Source organism: Castanea sativa, chromosome 12, assembly GCF_040712315.1.
Source record: "Castanea sativa cultivar Marrone di Chiusa Pesio chromosome 12, ASM4071231v1".
Classification (NCBI taxonomy): Eukaryota; Viridiplantae; Streptophyta; class Magnoliopsida; order Fagales; family Fagaceae; genus Castanea; species Castanea sativa.
In genome coordinates this window covers 27261383-27276471 of record NC_134024.1, presented here as the reverse complement: position 1 = coordinate 27276471, position 15089 = coordinate 27261383, and the positions used below count along the sequence as shown (strand labels likewise).

Genomic DNA, 15089 nt, shown 5'->3' with positions numbered 1-15089 from the left:
GAGGTAAAGCATTGAGGTTGAAGTAACTGTATTTGAAAATTTGTTGGCTAAAACAGAAAAAAAGTTAGTATTTTGTGGATCAATTTGGTTAAAAGTTAAAACACCTTTCAGTCAGGTGTGAATGCTAATAGCCTCGTGTTATTTCTAACTAACCAATTCTCTTTCTCGAATTCGTCTTGCACAAGCCCTTAGTTTATTCTCAAGCTTTTTTTTGCTAAAAAAAAAAAGTTTTAGTTTATTCTCATGCTATAAAAACAGCAAGTTTATTCTCATGCTTTTGCCTTGCACACGTGCATCTGTTTGTATTGATGGCTGTCTATTGGGCTGACTCGGCTGAGTACAGCTTTGATTCATTACAAGAAGACTCAAAAAACACCAACATGCCTCATCCGTTTCTCCATAAAGCTGGCAAAACAAAACTCAAAAAAACAAAAAGAGAAGAAGGTAAAAAATAAAAAACATATACTGCTATGCTAGCACAAAATATAGCCTTTTTGGTTTTGGTAAGTGACAAAATAAATGTACTCTCATCGCATGCCTGGCATGAACAGATCCATAATTTTCCAATATATACCAACTGCTAGTGCTATCTTTTCTTTTAGGTGACCTATTCCTATTCATCAAAAAAACCATTTACCCTGCACTGTCAAAAGACCAAAATGCACATTCCTAGGCTCCATTGTTGTTTCTCATTGGGGTTTTGAATTCTGATTTCTGACAAGTGATTCAGGCGGGGTTGAATCTTTGACCATTCACAAAAATGACATATCCCATAACTTCCGGGTTAACCCGCACCCGGGTCCGACCCAAAACCTCAAAAAAAATTAAATTGGAAATTAAAAGAAAACCCAAATGAAATATACAAAAACTATTTTTTTTTTTTAACTTTTAAAATTAATTAATTAAAGGCTCTGTTTTTTTTTTTTTGTTTCACAGTACCAAGATTTTACACCATCATTCACAAACCCACAACTTCCGGGTTAACCCGCACCCGGGTCCGACCCAATAACTCAAAACAATAAAATTGGCACAAAAAAAAAAAAAAAAAAAAAAAAAAAATTAAAGGTTCTGTGTTTTTTAGTTTGACACTAGCAAGATTTTAAAATCGTTGGATAAGTCTCTTCTTACAGACCATAGTCCCATCCCAACTTCTTAGATTTCGTGTGGTTTCGATTCTCTTTAGGGCTTCAAAATTTTCACTCAGGTAACAATTTCTCTCTCTTGCTCTCTCTCTCTTTTTTTTTTTTTTTTTTGTTCTTTTGTTTATTTTTATAATGCTCTGTTTGGTTGCTGAGAAAATGTAGCTAAAGAAAAGAGAACAAGGCGAGAAAATGTGTTATTTTCGTTCTTGGTGACTTTAGATAGCAAATTATGTAACTCAAATGAGTTGGGTGGAGGTTTTTGGGTTTGGTTTTGTTGAATTTTTTCATTTCCTGAGAAACCAAGAGTCAGAGAAAACATGGGATTTGAAAACTGCATTTTCGTTTATTTTCCTTCGTTTTCTTGGCTAACAAACAGTGGGTTTTTTTTTTGCTTTAGTGGGTTAGTTTGTGGTTATTTAGGTTATTATTGTTGGTGTTTGTGAAGTTGTTATGGGATAATTCACGGAAATTTTTGAATCTTGGAATGTAGGTGTTACTTTGAAACCCTAATTTTTGGAAAGTTGGGGTTTTTTGAAGTGCTTAAGTGATGGGTGATGAAGAGGGAACGAGCAATGGTGGTGTTACAGAAGGCACTGTAGGGTTTCACTACTTGAAAACTGAAGCAATGAATAATGGGATTTCAATTGGTATTGGGAATGATGGTTGTGAGTATAGCTCTGGTGGGAGTGAGGGTTTTCGAACTTACAAGAGGCGGAGGCATGGGAGGTCGAGTGCAGATAGCAAAGATCGGGATGATGAGAGAGTTTGTGTGGAAGCAGCATCTCGTTTAGCAGCACAGGTTTTTGCTCAAATCTCTTTTTTTTTTTTTGTTGCATTTTATACTTTCAATTGCACGATGGGTTTGCTATGTTATTCCATTTTGAGCAGTTGTAAATGGTTATGAGTTTCAAGGTTTAAAGTTTGTGTTGTAATAGAATGAATTGCATCTGAAACAAGTTAAAATGCTTTTAATCTTTAATTTGAGGAAAAATCAGCACGGGTAATAGGCTCTTGAAAAAAGCACAGGAGCTGTATAACTATATAGATTTAAAAATAACAAAGGGGAAGCATAGCTCTTTAACTATGAAGAAATATTGGAATAGTTGAGTTGTCAATCATAAAAGATTAGGGTTGAGAGAGAGATATGACAAGATTATTCAAATACCTTTTCGCTCATATAAAATTAACAAGGATGAGCTTCACTAATCGTTTCTATGAAATATGCATCAAACATGCCTGGCTTGTAAGATTGTCACTGAAAGGAGGCACGAGAAAAAAGTGTTGTAAGAATTCCACCCAATTGGTCATTTGAGTGAACATAGAGAGTGAGTCCGTTATCTCATGGACAAATCCACAATAAAGTGACAATAAACCTCAATATGTTTGTTTGTCATAGCATCTGCATAGGAGTAGAAACATCAATACACAAGTCGTGAAGGACAGAAGGAGAGAGCAAATCCATAATATCTCGAAAGTAGTATGAGCCATAGCTTGATATTTAGCTTCGACATTAGAATGGGTGATGGAAGTTTGCTTTTTACTGCGTTGGTAACAAGATTACCTCTTAACAAAGTATAATAGCTAGAAGTGGACCATCAGTCAAAATGACCACCAGTCTAGTTAGCATCATTAAAACTTGCCACAGATAGAGAAGTAGAAGGCTTGAACAGCCGTCCTTTTCTAGGAGTACCCTTCAGTTAATAAAAGATACTACAATAGCTTCATAGTGAGGCTGACGTGAAACATGCATATGTTGAATAACCATACCAATATCATAGGTAATGTTAGGACGAGTAATAATAAGGTAAAGTAATTTCACCACCATTTCTTGGCATTGACCAACATCGTTAAACAGTTCACCACACCATTAAGTTTAACAGTGGAGTCCATAAGAGTATCAGCATGACAAGCACCCTAGAAACAACTATCAGACATAAGATCAAGACCGTATTTCTGTTCAGAAAAAAAATATCATGAGAACAACAAGCAAATTCAATCCCAAGAAAATAACGGTGAGCTCAAAACTCCGACGAAAATTGACTGGTTATAGGCTTATAGCTCTATAAGCATACATGCATCCATTTTTATCTTCTTTTTTTTTTTTTTTTTTTTTGGTTATTAAAGATTTGTCAAGCTAGACCCCACAACATACCACATTCAAAATGGCAGTGGGAACAAATTTTAATATTGCATGTTAAATCCAATTGTGAAAAGTTTTGTTATATAATGTACTAGAAGTAATGTTTTAAAAACATAACTATTCAAAGCATCTGAAAATGGACACGTTCAAGATTTTTAGGTTGGACAAGAGTTCAATTAGAGGTCGAACCGTGATGGCGTCATAATTAATTTATTGATGTATCAAAATACAAATAATGATATTAAATTTGTAAAAATTAGTGAAATTGACCAAAAAGTATCTAAAGAAATTTAAACAATTTTCAAATGAATCTTCAAGTTTTTTATAAGTTTAATAGAAAATAATAAAGCATACAAAAAATATTTTGTTTAGTAATCCTTCAAGTAGAAAGCATTTTAATTTAAAATAAAACCATTTGAAATTTAAGTCTTTAAACAGCACATTAACATGCAAAAGCACGCCTGTGAATCACAATAAGTTTAGCAAATGAAAGAATTCAATGATATTAAATTATTAATACATTGAGGAGGAGTGGTGATGTAATGAATTGAAAAATAAATATGATATTTATTCCATATATGACAACACAAAGGAAGGTGCCTTGATGGTTGTCGTGCCTGCCATATATTGGGGGGTTGGGGGGGAGAAGGGTCTTGGGGCTCAAAACCCCTTATCTTTTCTTTCTCATTTTTTTTTTTCAAGAAAATAATACTCCCTTGACCCAGTTGAACCGGCAAACGGTTTAGCGGTTCACTGGTTCCATCAGCAATTTAGGGGGTTCAACTAATTTTAAACGTACGGTTTCTTATGCAAAAAACTGGATTCTACTTTGGTTTATAATTAACCTGGCCGGTCTGGTCTGGGTTTTAAGGTCATGACTAAAAGTACGTTTAATTGAAATGTGGGGAAGACACATACACTCATTCAAGTTAGTTTTGAACTTTTGATGCCACTTATTTGAATCTCCCCATCCCTTGCCCCTTGGGACCAAAACTTATAAAAAATATGGTACAAAAATGTATGTCCTTGTTTGATGTGTATCCTTGACATTTATCAGGTAGTGACCTTACAACACTATGCAATATTGTTAATCAAAATGATGAATTCATGCCCAAGGTTTTCTAATTGACTCTTCATTAGACGGGTTGATTCACCTATCATAAATTATAGCAAATATTTGTTTCGTTGTGGTAATTTGTCTTTTGGCTACTTGATGGTTACATGTGCAGAGAATCTCTGTGGTTATACGTTTCTTAAACATGTGACTGCATACATTCATACCTTGGCATACATAAGAGAATCCTTGTATGGTACAATTGAATATTTGCTGTTTTAGGGGGATGTCTGGCACTCTTGGCTGCATCTCTGTGTTTGGTGGTAATGAAAACACAATCAGGTCATCCGAAATTGCCTGTGTTGTTTTATCAAGTCCGAAATTATCAATGACTTGAAATAGGGAATTAAATTACTGTTTTCTTTCATTAAATATCTTAAACATAGAAAAAAACAACCAAGTGTTTCTTGTTTCTCTATGGTTATATTTTCTCCCTCCTTTGAACTCTCAAGCGTTCTGTTTGTAATGATGTTTATTGGTTCTTGTTCTTTGCCCAATCTATATTTGAAATCTTGCAGACTGTAAAGGAACGTTGTGGCATGGTTAAAGGCAGTAATTCTAGTGAGCAAGTCTGTCTTCCGATGAATGGCTCAGATAATTGTTCACAGAGGCACTGTAGAAATGTTGTATTGGAACAGATATATCAGTCATTAAGTGATGATGAAGGTGGTATACAGGGGTGCATTCGGGAGGCGCTTGTAACTAACCGTGAAATTGATTGTATGATGACAGTTAAGGTTTATGCTGCAGCCAAAGTTGCATTGGTTCAACTGAAATTAGTCATCATTTCTAATCATTACTAAGTTCCTTTTGATTGTTATTTTGCAGGAATCTGACCATTGTAATGAAGATAGGTGCAAATATTCACAAACTGGGTGGATGTCTGATGGATCTCAGAAAGCAGCTAATGGCCATCCTGGCATTATATCTAGTGGATATATAAACGAATCAGATCATTATACTATAACCAGGAAGTGTCAGCAAGCTTTTTTGAATGTTTTAATTTCAGACAAGTTCAGCACACTCTGCAAGCTAATATTGGAGAATTTCCAAGGCATCAAAGCTGACATTTTTGACTTAAGTACCATAAACACGAGAATGAAAGAGGGAGCTTATGAACGTTCACCTATGCTTTTCTCTTCAGATATTCAACAGGTAATTTTGAGTTTCCTATTGTGTTAATTGCTTATTTTCACTCTTTTATTTATCTTTATATGGTCTTGCTTACTCTTTTGACGTTAGTAATAGTGTTAGTGTTTTGCTGCATTTTTATTTATTATAAGTATTAAGTTTTGTTAGAATAAACTAGAATGCACCAAGTACACAGGATATAGTGTTTGCTGTTTTTTTTTTTTTGGTATTAAAAAATTAAATTTTGGAAAGAACTTTTAAAATCCATTTTTTCACATGCATAAAGACATGAACCACCCTTTTATAATTTTTTGGTGTCTTTACAATCCAATTCCACTCGTTTACATTTATTCATGTGAATTATGATCCTGATAATTTATCCAAACAAATCTGATCCTGAGTTTAACCCCCTGCCCTTGGATACAAAACAATAGAAATTTGGATCATGCCCTTCACAAGAATCTATGAGATTGAAACACAACTGGTAATGCCTATGTCCATATCATATCATATTTGCATCTGTATTGGTGCTGCCTAGAGTCCATTCATAAGCTCTTCATATTTGGTACTTTCTGGACTTTATGGTTCTTACATTTGAGGGGACTATATTTATAGATATAGAGGAATAGTGTCGTTCTAAAACTGCTTCTGTAAATCTAAATAATACTTTATGAATCTTATGGAAAATTTTGTTTTATTAATTATGAGATTTGGCTAAAATTCATGGAGAACTGAATTGTTGAAGATGTTGGATCTTTACCTTTGGGAGTCAATTGCTGATATCATGAAGCTCATGAAAGATAAATGGAGGGGGAAAAAAGCAATGAGAATTAAGATGGGCTTCTCTTTGATGATTTCACAAATAGTAGGTGTACATATAAGTTGGGAACTAGCAAAAGTTGTATGAGAAATTGTTTCTCTAGATAGGTTTATCTACATACATATATCAGTTGCTGTTGAGATTTAAGTTTAGATGAGGGATTTCTTGAGCAAAGCTGTGGCTTCGGTGTCCTTCATTTTGGACATCATGGAATTTCTAGTGCATGCTTATGCAAGGCCTTGATAAAATTTTGAGCCTTTTTTAACCAGGCAAGTTTGACTAATGTTGGAGGAAGCTTCTTGTGATACTGAAAATAATTTATGTTCTCTTGCTGACTAAGATTCTGCTTTGCTAACTAAAACACATTATAGTGACTTTTCTTACAAGGTGATGTCCGGAGGTTTTTTGTTGTGCAAATCTTACTATCTGTGCAAATCTTGTTTTACTCATTTCTTAATGATGCACGTATCTTGAATCTTTTGAATTTATGATAACGAACTCCTTATTAATTTCATAGAACCATTTTGATAGTGTCAACACTTTTTAGAGATCAGTTGTAGTGTGGCTAGTATATAAACAAGCTATCTAAGCTTTTTTTATTTATTTATTTTTAAAATAAAAAAATTGATAATTGCACAGTGCACACACATGTAGTGGATCTTGAATCCACAACTTTGCCCTCTACCTTGATCTCACGAGATTCAAGGGTGTCTTTTGAGCTAGTGCTCATTGGTATGCAAGCCACCTACCTAAACATTGTGATATATGTATATATATGTGCGTGGAGGGGTTTGGGGGGTGGGGAATCAAGATTCGGGAACTTAACAAGCAGAAGGCAGTTTAGTCATTTTAATTGTGAAAGGGCAGTCTAGTCATTTTAGTGATGATGTGCATAGCACGTGACTGTTAAAGTTAATGTTCCTTTGAACAGTAGGGTGAAAATTACTAAATTTGTCCCAATGGGGGTGTTGATGTCAAGGTTTTAAAGTTGACAGTGTAAAGTGCAAGCACCCCCATAGTTTTAGGGTGGATTTGTATAATCAACCGATTCAACCCTAAAATCTTTTTTATTTTATTTTTTTGATAAGAATCAACCCTAAAATCTTTTTTGATGTGTTGTGTTGCATTGATTGGTCATGTCTCACTGCAAGGAAACTTGAGTTCCAGGTCATGATCACGTGCAATGTAGAAGCTACTGTGCAACATAAGCAATGTTTAGTGTCTAGCTTAAGGACATCCACGTGTTCCATGAAGATGATTCCATTTCTTTTTGTCATTGGACATGCCATAAATCTGAACAATTACTTTTTAGGTATGGAGAAAGCTACAAGGGGTTGGAACTGAAATTGTTTCTCTTGCAAAGAGCCTCTCGGACATGTCAAGGACTTCCTACCATGAACAGGTGAGAAAAACCAACTTGCAAATATTGCTGTGCCACTCCACGTGCCTTATGTTAAAGATATATAATAGATTTTTTATTTTGTCGTTATTTTGAGTTTGTGAATTATGTTATGGTTTGCTTGTATTCTTTTATCTCAACTTAGTTTTTTAACTTTGTACTCCAAGGTGGGAGGATTGGTACACAGCACATATGAAGATGGAAAACATGAGGTAAGGGAGTTTATATATTCAATTGTAGTACTATTACTCTATTTACTGTAATCAGCATTAGGAATAATTTGATCTCTGAATTCAGATGGATGTTAGAATTACTAATCTTGATAGTTTAGGTTGCATTTGGTTCCCTGAACAAGTTATATTTAGGAAATATTTTGGAAAACTTCCAGTGCTCTCATGTTTGTTCTACTATTGCTATTGAAGTAATGTGTTCTATAGAGCTGATTGCAAACATGTAGCATATCTGCTGTTTGTTGCTTTTTTCTCTTCTTTTGTAATCTTTGATATGCTTTGTGCTTCTTTACATAAAGTAGTTTTTTGAATATACATCTTTCTTATCAAAAAAAGAAAAGAAAAAAGAAGAAGAAACATGTAGCATATCCGTGTAGGCCCCATGTTCTGTACACACTAAACAATTATTGGTAAGTGGCTACCCAAGGGTTAATGGTAGGATTTGAACATGGGAAGTCCTCTTTCCTCCACCCTTGAGGCCAAAATTTACTTACATAATTAAAAAAAAAAAAGGATTTGAGCACGGGCCGTACTTCTTGATGCATTTTAACCTCTGGCCTTGGGAGCCATTGAACCTTAAGCCTTGGGGTTTTTCTTCATCTTCAGGTATCAAAAAATTTCATTTCAACTTGGGCCTTTTTTTTTTTTTTTTTCCTTTAAACATGTGAGGTACGCAATCTGTAAGGCTGGATAACTAATTGCTTCTGAGACTCTGCTGGTACCTAGGTTTTGATACTGTCAGGCAAGGTAGAAACCTTGTGTTCCCCTTTTGAGTTTCTTCTTTCTTCCTCTGATTTCTTTCCCTATGATATGAATTTGGTTTGTCTCTTAAATCTCTCAATTTTGGTGATAAATCCTGTCTTTTCTGTACTCTTCGAGTTATATCCAAATTTCAGTATTATGTAGGCTATTAAGAAATGGTTTTACGCAGAATGTTGTGATGGAATTTTGTGCAATAGGAGAATTCTGAAACCATATCCTAGTTAGTTGGATAAGTTCTTCATTTGTGCTAAATGCATTTTTTAGATAATAGGGTTAGGAACTTAAGATTTTTCTCAAAACGTTAAGCTGGTATTGAGTAATATTTTTATTTTATTTTTTTACTGTAAAACAGTTTTTTCCCCGGGAATCTGACTCACACACTAAACCGGAGCAAACAGAAGATTGTGGTGTGTACAAAGTTTGCACTTGCAGGCGTTGCGGAGGTAAGGCAGATGGAAGGAATTGTTTAGTATGTGATTCGTGTGAGGAGATGTACCATATGTCCTGCATTGAGCCTGCTGTGATAGAGATTCCCCACAGAAGCTGGTATTGTGCCGGTTGCACTGCAAGGGGTTTCGGATCACCCCATGAAGATTGTGTGGTGTGTGAGAGGTTGAATGCCCCCAAGACCCCAAGTAATGGAGATGATGATGGAATTTCACCTACAATTGAAGAAACACCTATTGAATTGGAAGAGAATTCAAATTGTAGTATTGATGATGGGCTTCAACTATCAAAAAGTGGCAAAAACTTTGACCCCTGTAAAATTTGTGGAAGCAAGATAGTGGATGGTGAAAAGTTGAAGACTTGTAGCCACTCCGAATGTCCAAATAAATACTACCATTCGAGGTGCCTGACAAATAAGCAATTAAAATCATATGGTCCCTGTTGGTACTGCCCATCTTGTCTTTGCAGAGTTTGCCTCATGGATCAGGATGATGAAAAGATTGTTTTATGTGATGGGTGCGATCATGCATATCACATCTATTGCATGAAACCACCGCGCACAATGATTCCAAAAGGGAAATGGTTTTGCAGAAAATGTGATATAGGGATCCAGGCAATACGCAAGGCAAAAAGAGCATATGAGACTCTAGAAAAGAAACAGAAAGAGAGAAGGGATGGGAGTTTAAGGGCATTTGACAACCTTGGAAAGAAATGGAGTTGTAAACGTGAAGAGGGATCAGAAAAAATGGACATGCTTCTAACTGCAGCCCACACTCTGAACTATGAAGAGAAATTGGCTGCTGTTCAGACGGACTTACAAAAAGGATGACATTTTTTGCAGAGGACGACATTTGAATTTAATGGTTTGGTCAAGTAGTGTTTTTGATTTTGTACTTGTATCCCCCGATGCCAAAAATATTATTTTTGCTGCACTGTTTACGTATTTTGGTAGGTTGTAAACGGTTAGACTTTGCTGACTTTTGGAAACATAACTTGGGGAAGATATGATTCTTACGGTTGTATATTGCTAGTCAGCAGCTCCAGAAACTATTATATGTAGCCTTGACCCTGCTAAAGTGAACAGGAACTATGACACCAGTTTAGTTGGAGAGTTTTGAGAGGCTCTGTTAAATTTGCTGCTCTGTGCTTCAGTAAATATTTTTGAGGGGATATTGGAAGCTAATGTTTCTCAGTTTTGTTGTAAAATGAATTGTCCAAAGAACAGTTCAAGATATCTGAAGTAAAGGATACTGTTCTTTTGTGCTGTATTTTCATTCTTCAGTATACATTTGGATATTGCTCATGATTTCTGAAGTAAATGATACTGTTCTTCTGTGCTGTATTTTCATTCTTCAGTATAAATTTGGATATTGCACATTGGATTTTTTTTTTCCCCCCTTAATTTATATTATTATCCTATGGTATAAAATGATATTTAGGATCATTCATAAATTTGGAGTTATCATACTAATGTAATTTTCTCCTGTGTCAATTATTAGTTCACGGTGCCTCATCCCAAGGTTGATATGAATTTTTGTGAGAAGGGTGCATTAGGTACGGAAAATATTATTGTTTGTGAATGCAAAATTTTGTGTACTTAAAAAAAAATGGAGATCACTCAATAATCTCTTATATTATAGACCCGACAAAATTAAGGTTTTGTATATTAGGTACTACATTTTTTAGAACATAATAGATGAATTCGAATATAAGTACGTAGAAATTTATAACTCATAAAGTTCTTTAATGTCTTGTTTTAAAGTGGTAGGTATTTTTTAAAATCTTATAATTACATGTTGGAGTTCTTTTTTTTATTTTTATTGGTAAGTTACACACACCCAACCAAAAAGTCTTGAGCTCACAACCTTACACTCATCTAGTGGAAGTTGCAACTGTTAGGAAGAATATTAGAATAATATTTATCTCATAAGTGGTAGCCTATCAAATTAAAATGTGTTCTGAGTTCATAATGCTGTTGTTTATTCTATTAAAACGGTTCCGGTACTGGAGAAACAAAACAACATTCGATTTAAATATTATATTCCCATTGATGAGCAATACAAATGCACATTACTTTGCATTTACAGTTACCACTAAGCAACCAAACTAACGCGCCAAGACATGCTTCGCCCAAACCACAGCCAAGTCATCTAAACAGCCTACATATAACCAAGCTGAATTTGTAAATTTTCATTCATCAGATATAATAACAAAGCAGCGATTAGAAGACTTGTGTCAAGTGCAAATGCATCCTTCACCGTAGTGCAAGAAAAGAAAAGGTACGTTATTATGGGCCCAATTTTTTATTTGTTGCTTTAAAGTAACCAATATCCTCAACTTTGGTAAAATGGATTTCTGAGAGTGAGTCTAGGCCTCCAAAGTGAAACTTCACTCAATAATCATATTTTCAATTTGCTTAATTATTCAACATGAAACCATATAAATAGATAGTTTTACAAGATAAACATAACATTTAAATTCAACAGATATCTAATATTTATCTATTACAAGTAGATAAAATTTATTTTAAAACTAATCTACGAATCTACCCCATCTTGTCTGTTTATCTAGTCCCAAACTAATAACAAAAATACATTTTTAAAATGATAAAAAAAACTATGAATAAAAAGTACAATGATAAAGTCTAGCATTATATCATCCTTTAACACAGTAGATAATTATCTGCCATCATCAAGTATTGATATGCTGACTTGTTTCCTTATGCTGTCATAACATGCAGAATTGCCACTGACACCACTAACACAATCATCATTTGGTTTTTGGAGCAAGTACTCAGTCTCTTCTGAACTCATATTGCCTTTAACCCATGGATGCTTTGTCATTGCTTTCAAGCCCTCTAACTCCATTGCAACTTCTTTCATAGTAGGCCTCCCCTCTCCCTTCAGTTTTAAGCATCTCTTAGCTAACATCGCAACTTCATTAAGTTGCTCAACATTTCCCTCATTCAGCATTCGTTGATCTAGAATTTCAAACAATCGACTTTCATTCATTGACGAGACAAAATGCATGGCTAAGTTTCTTTCTTTTTCAGGTCTCTCAAAAGAAAGTGCCTTCATTCCAGTTAGCAACTCTGCAAGGAGAACTCCAAAGCTATAAACATCGCTTTTTTCAGTCAATTGGCTTGAATGAAAGTATTCTGGATCCAAGTATCCAAGCGTCCCTTGCACTAGTGTGGTTAACTGAGTATGATCAAGAGGAACTAGCTTCGAAGCTCCAAAATCAGATACCTTAGCTGTGTAATTATCATCTAAGAGTACATTAGTGCTCTTGATATCTCTATGAATGATGGGAGTGGATGCAGCAGAATGCAAATAAGAAAGTGCTCCTGCAGTTTCAACTGCTATTTGTAAACGTAATTGCCATTGCAACGTTGAAGAATGGTCTGTTTTGTGAATGTGATTGAAAAGGGTACCATTGGTAACATATTCATACACCAACAAAGGAACTTCAGTCTCCAAACAACATCCCAATAGCTTTACCACATTTCTATGGTTGATTTGGGAGAGAATAGACACTTCATTAATAAATTGTTCAACTTGGCTTTGATCTATTATTTTGGACTTCTTAATGGCAACTATTTTGTTATCTGGTAATATTCCTTTGTAAACCGTTCCTTGGCCACCTTGACCTAGGATTCTATTTTCATGGTAATTGTTTGTTGCCTTCTTAAGTTCTTCTGCTGTAAATATTTGAGTTGTTTCAATAGATCCATTGTGCTTAGAAAGTTGTTGTTGTAGTAGAAAGCCACCATTTTGTTTAAAAAACTTCTCTTTGAGCTTGATGAGTTTTCTACGCTTGAGTCCCCAGTATAACCAAGAAATGCCCAAAACTAGAACCAAGAGGCTGACACTGACACCTACACATTTTGCAGCAAATTGAAGCTTTCATACCAAAAAACTAAAGTTCCTACATGCTCATTTTACCTTAGGGTTCTGGGAGAGGTCATGGTAACCTTACCCCAATTATTTTTGGAGAGGTTGATTTCTGGATTAACACCCAATTATATTTGGAGAGGTTAATTTCCGAACTCTCTCATGACTTGTCACTTTTGGTGAAAGACACTTGTCATCACACCAAGGCTCGACCTTTATCCCAGACATTACTATATGCAAACTTTATGTATAATTCATATGATTGATTAGCAAGTGATCAATATTGCTCACCTAGTGAAATCCTATTAATCAATGGAAACCTCTCAGGGCTTGGTATGAGTTTGCAACCTGTTCCATCCCATTTACCATCGCCATCATATCCTGGTAGCTGACAGGAACAATTATAAGTACCAGGCAAATTGGTGCAGTTTTGGACGCATATGGTGGAATTTAAGCACTCATCAATATCTGGAAAAAAAAAACACATAAAAATTGACAATAAGAAAAAGAAATCCATCAGTAGCAAAAGTCAACAATAATTCCAAGTAAAATGGCAACCTTGGCAGCCTTCCTTAAGGTAAGGATTGCCTTGGTATCCCTTGGAACAATTGCACTGGTAGCCTGGACCATTGTTCGAGTCATGACACTCACTGTTAGCCATGCATGCATAACTTTCAGGACCCTTTTTAGCTTCACTGCAATTTTGATCCCCTATTGCCCAATTTAGCACCATTGGGATCTTATTACCTTGATCTCTAAGATCCCAAAGATCTTGTTTAGAAAATTTGTAAGTACCTTCCTCTGCCACAAAAGCATAGCTGCAAGGATTGAATTCCCACACGCTATTGTGGTTGTAATAGCTCGTTACACTGATATTGAAATCCATTACTCCTCTTGGAATAGCAGTTTCACAACAACCAATACCAGAGCAAGACCCCTCAACCACATCCCTCGTGCTATCACATAAAGACATGCACCCAGTTGTGTAGCTTGTCCCTCTAGAACCTTTTATCACAGCATATGTGTCACACCCAATAGCCATGAACTTGTTTCGAGTGTTGGAGGTTGGGAATATTCCCGATCGGAGCCAAGGTTGAAAGTATCGTGTCCTTCCAGTTCCGTTGTAGCAATCATAGGCTACGAAGGCATATATGCGCATTTCACCCGAAAGCCATATATCTGTAACATTTATATTACTACCTGTCAAAAACGCCAAGGGAGGGTTGTATGTGTGATCACAAGTGATGAGAAAGCTAAAATTAGCGTAGCATCCTTCCCTTGTGCCAAATGGGTATGGAATACTGACATTGCCACAATGGTCTTCACAGCCGTCCTTGGCTAAAGGGAAGGCGTTGGTGTTGACAATTGATGCTTCTACTATCCACAGCAAGGTCAATTGCAAGATTGCCAAGTGCACTAAGGCCATCTCTCTGGAGCTTCCCTCCCAATCGACCTTCTCCTTCACAGCCTTTCTCCGATTAGGAACTCAGTTTGATTTTTTCTTGGCAGCGCCAACTAGACTAGATCTTTGATGAGCGGTTTGATTTTCGCTTTTGGGTTTGTGTATCTATTAGGGTGGCGCTGATCTTCTCCTCAAGGTGTTGTGCTCCTTCACTGAACTCTGTCTCTCTACTGGGCAGTGTTAGATTTTTTTAAGTCTAAAGTCTAAGTCTAAGTCTATGTTAAAGTCAAAGTCTCATTTCTCAGTAGATCCTGTATACTATTCACCGAATTTATAAACATTTTTTTTAACCAAACTCTCATTAAAAATGGATCTTAGACACTATTCACACATTTAAAAATTATTTTACTATAATATTTTTAATTTTTAGCAAAATAAGCGATATCTAAACGTACATTATTGCAGCGTTTGAATCCGAATTATTTTTTCTGCATTTTTGTGTTTTGCATTTTTTTTTCTTCGTTTCTGCTGCAGGACGACAAAACTACAGTGCACACGTACTTTTTCAGCAATTTTTTTTATTAAGAATGGGTCCCGCAGCACTATTTA

General features: G+C 35.4%; 2 protein-coding genes across 3 annotated transcripts; one reads left to right on the top strand and one right to left on the bottom strand.

Annotated features, from left to right (window-relative positions):
* Positions 1-1070: 1070 nt before the first annotated feature.
* Positions 1071-10527, top strand: LOC142619553 (PHD finger protein EHD3). 2 transcript variants are annotated; one of them, XM_075792691.1, is made up of 7 exons: positions 1071-1204; positions 1633-1941; positions 4915-5127; positions 5225-5551; positions 7660-7749; positions 7914-7958; positions 9091-10527. In XM_075792691.1, the coding sequence occupies exons 2-7, from the start codon at positions 1690-1692 to the stop codon at positions 10012-10014; spliced, it is 1851 nt and encodes a 616-aa protein (XP_075648806.1). In that variant the 5' UTR covers positions 1071-1204; positions 1633-1689; the 3' UTR covers positions 10015-10527. The 2 variants fall into 2 exon arrangements, with proteins under 2 accessions (XP_075648806.1, XP_075648805.1); XM_075792690.1 differs by having other exon boundaries at positions 4915-5133.
* A 1081-nt stretch (positions 10528-11608) lies between these two features.
* Positions 11609-14711, bottom strand: LOC142619552 (wall-associated receptor kinase 2-like). Its single transcript, XM_075792689.1, has 3 exons — positions 13637-14711; positions 13370-13546; positions 11609-13062 (listed from the first exon to the last, which is right to left on the bottom strand). Exons 1-3 carry the CDS (start codon positions 14502-14504, stop codon positions 11864-11866), a joined length of 2244 nt encoding a protein of 747 aa, XP_075648804.1. The 5' UTR covers positions 14505-14711; the 3' UTR covers positions 11609-11863.
* Positions 14712-15089: the final 378 nt, after the last annotated feature.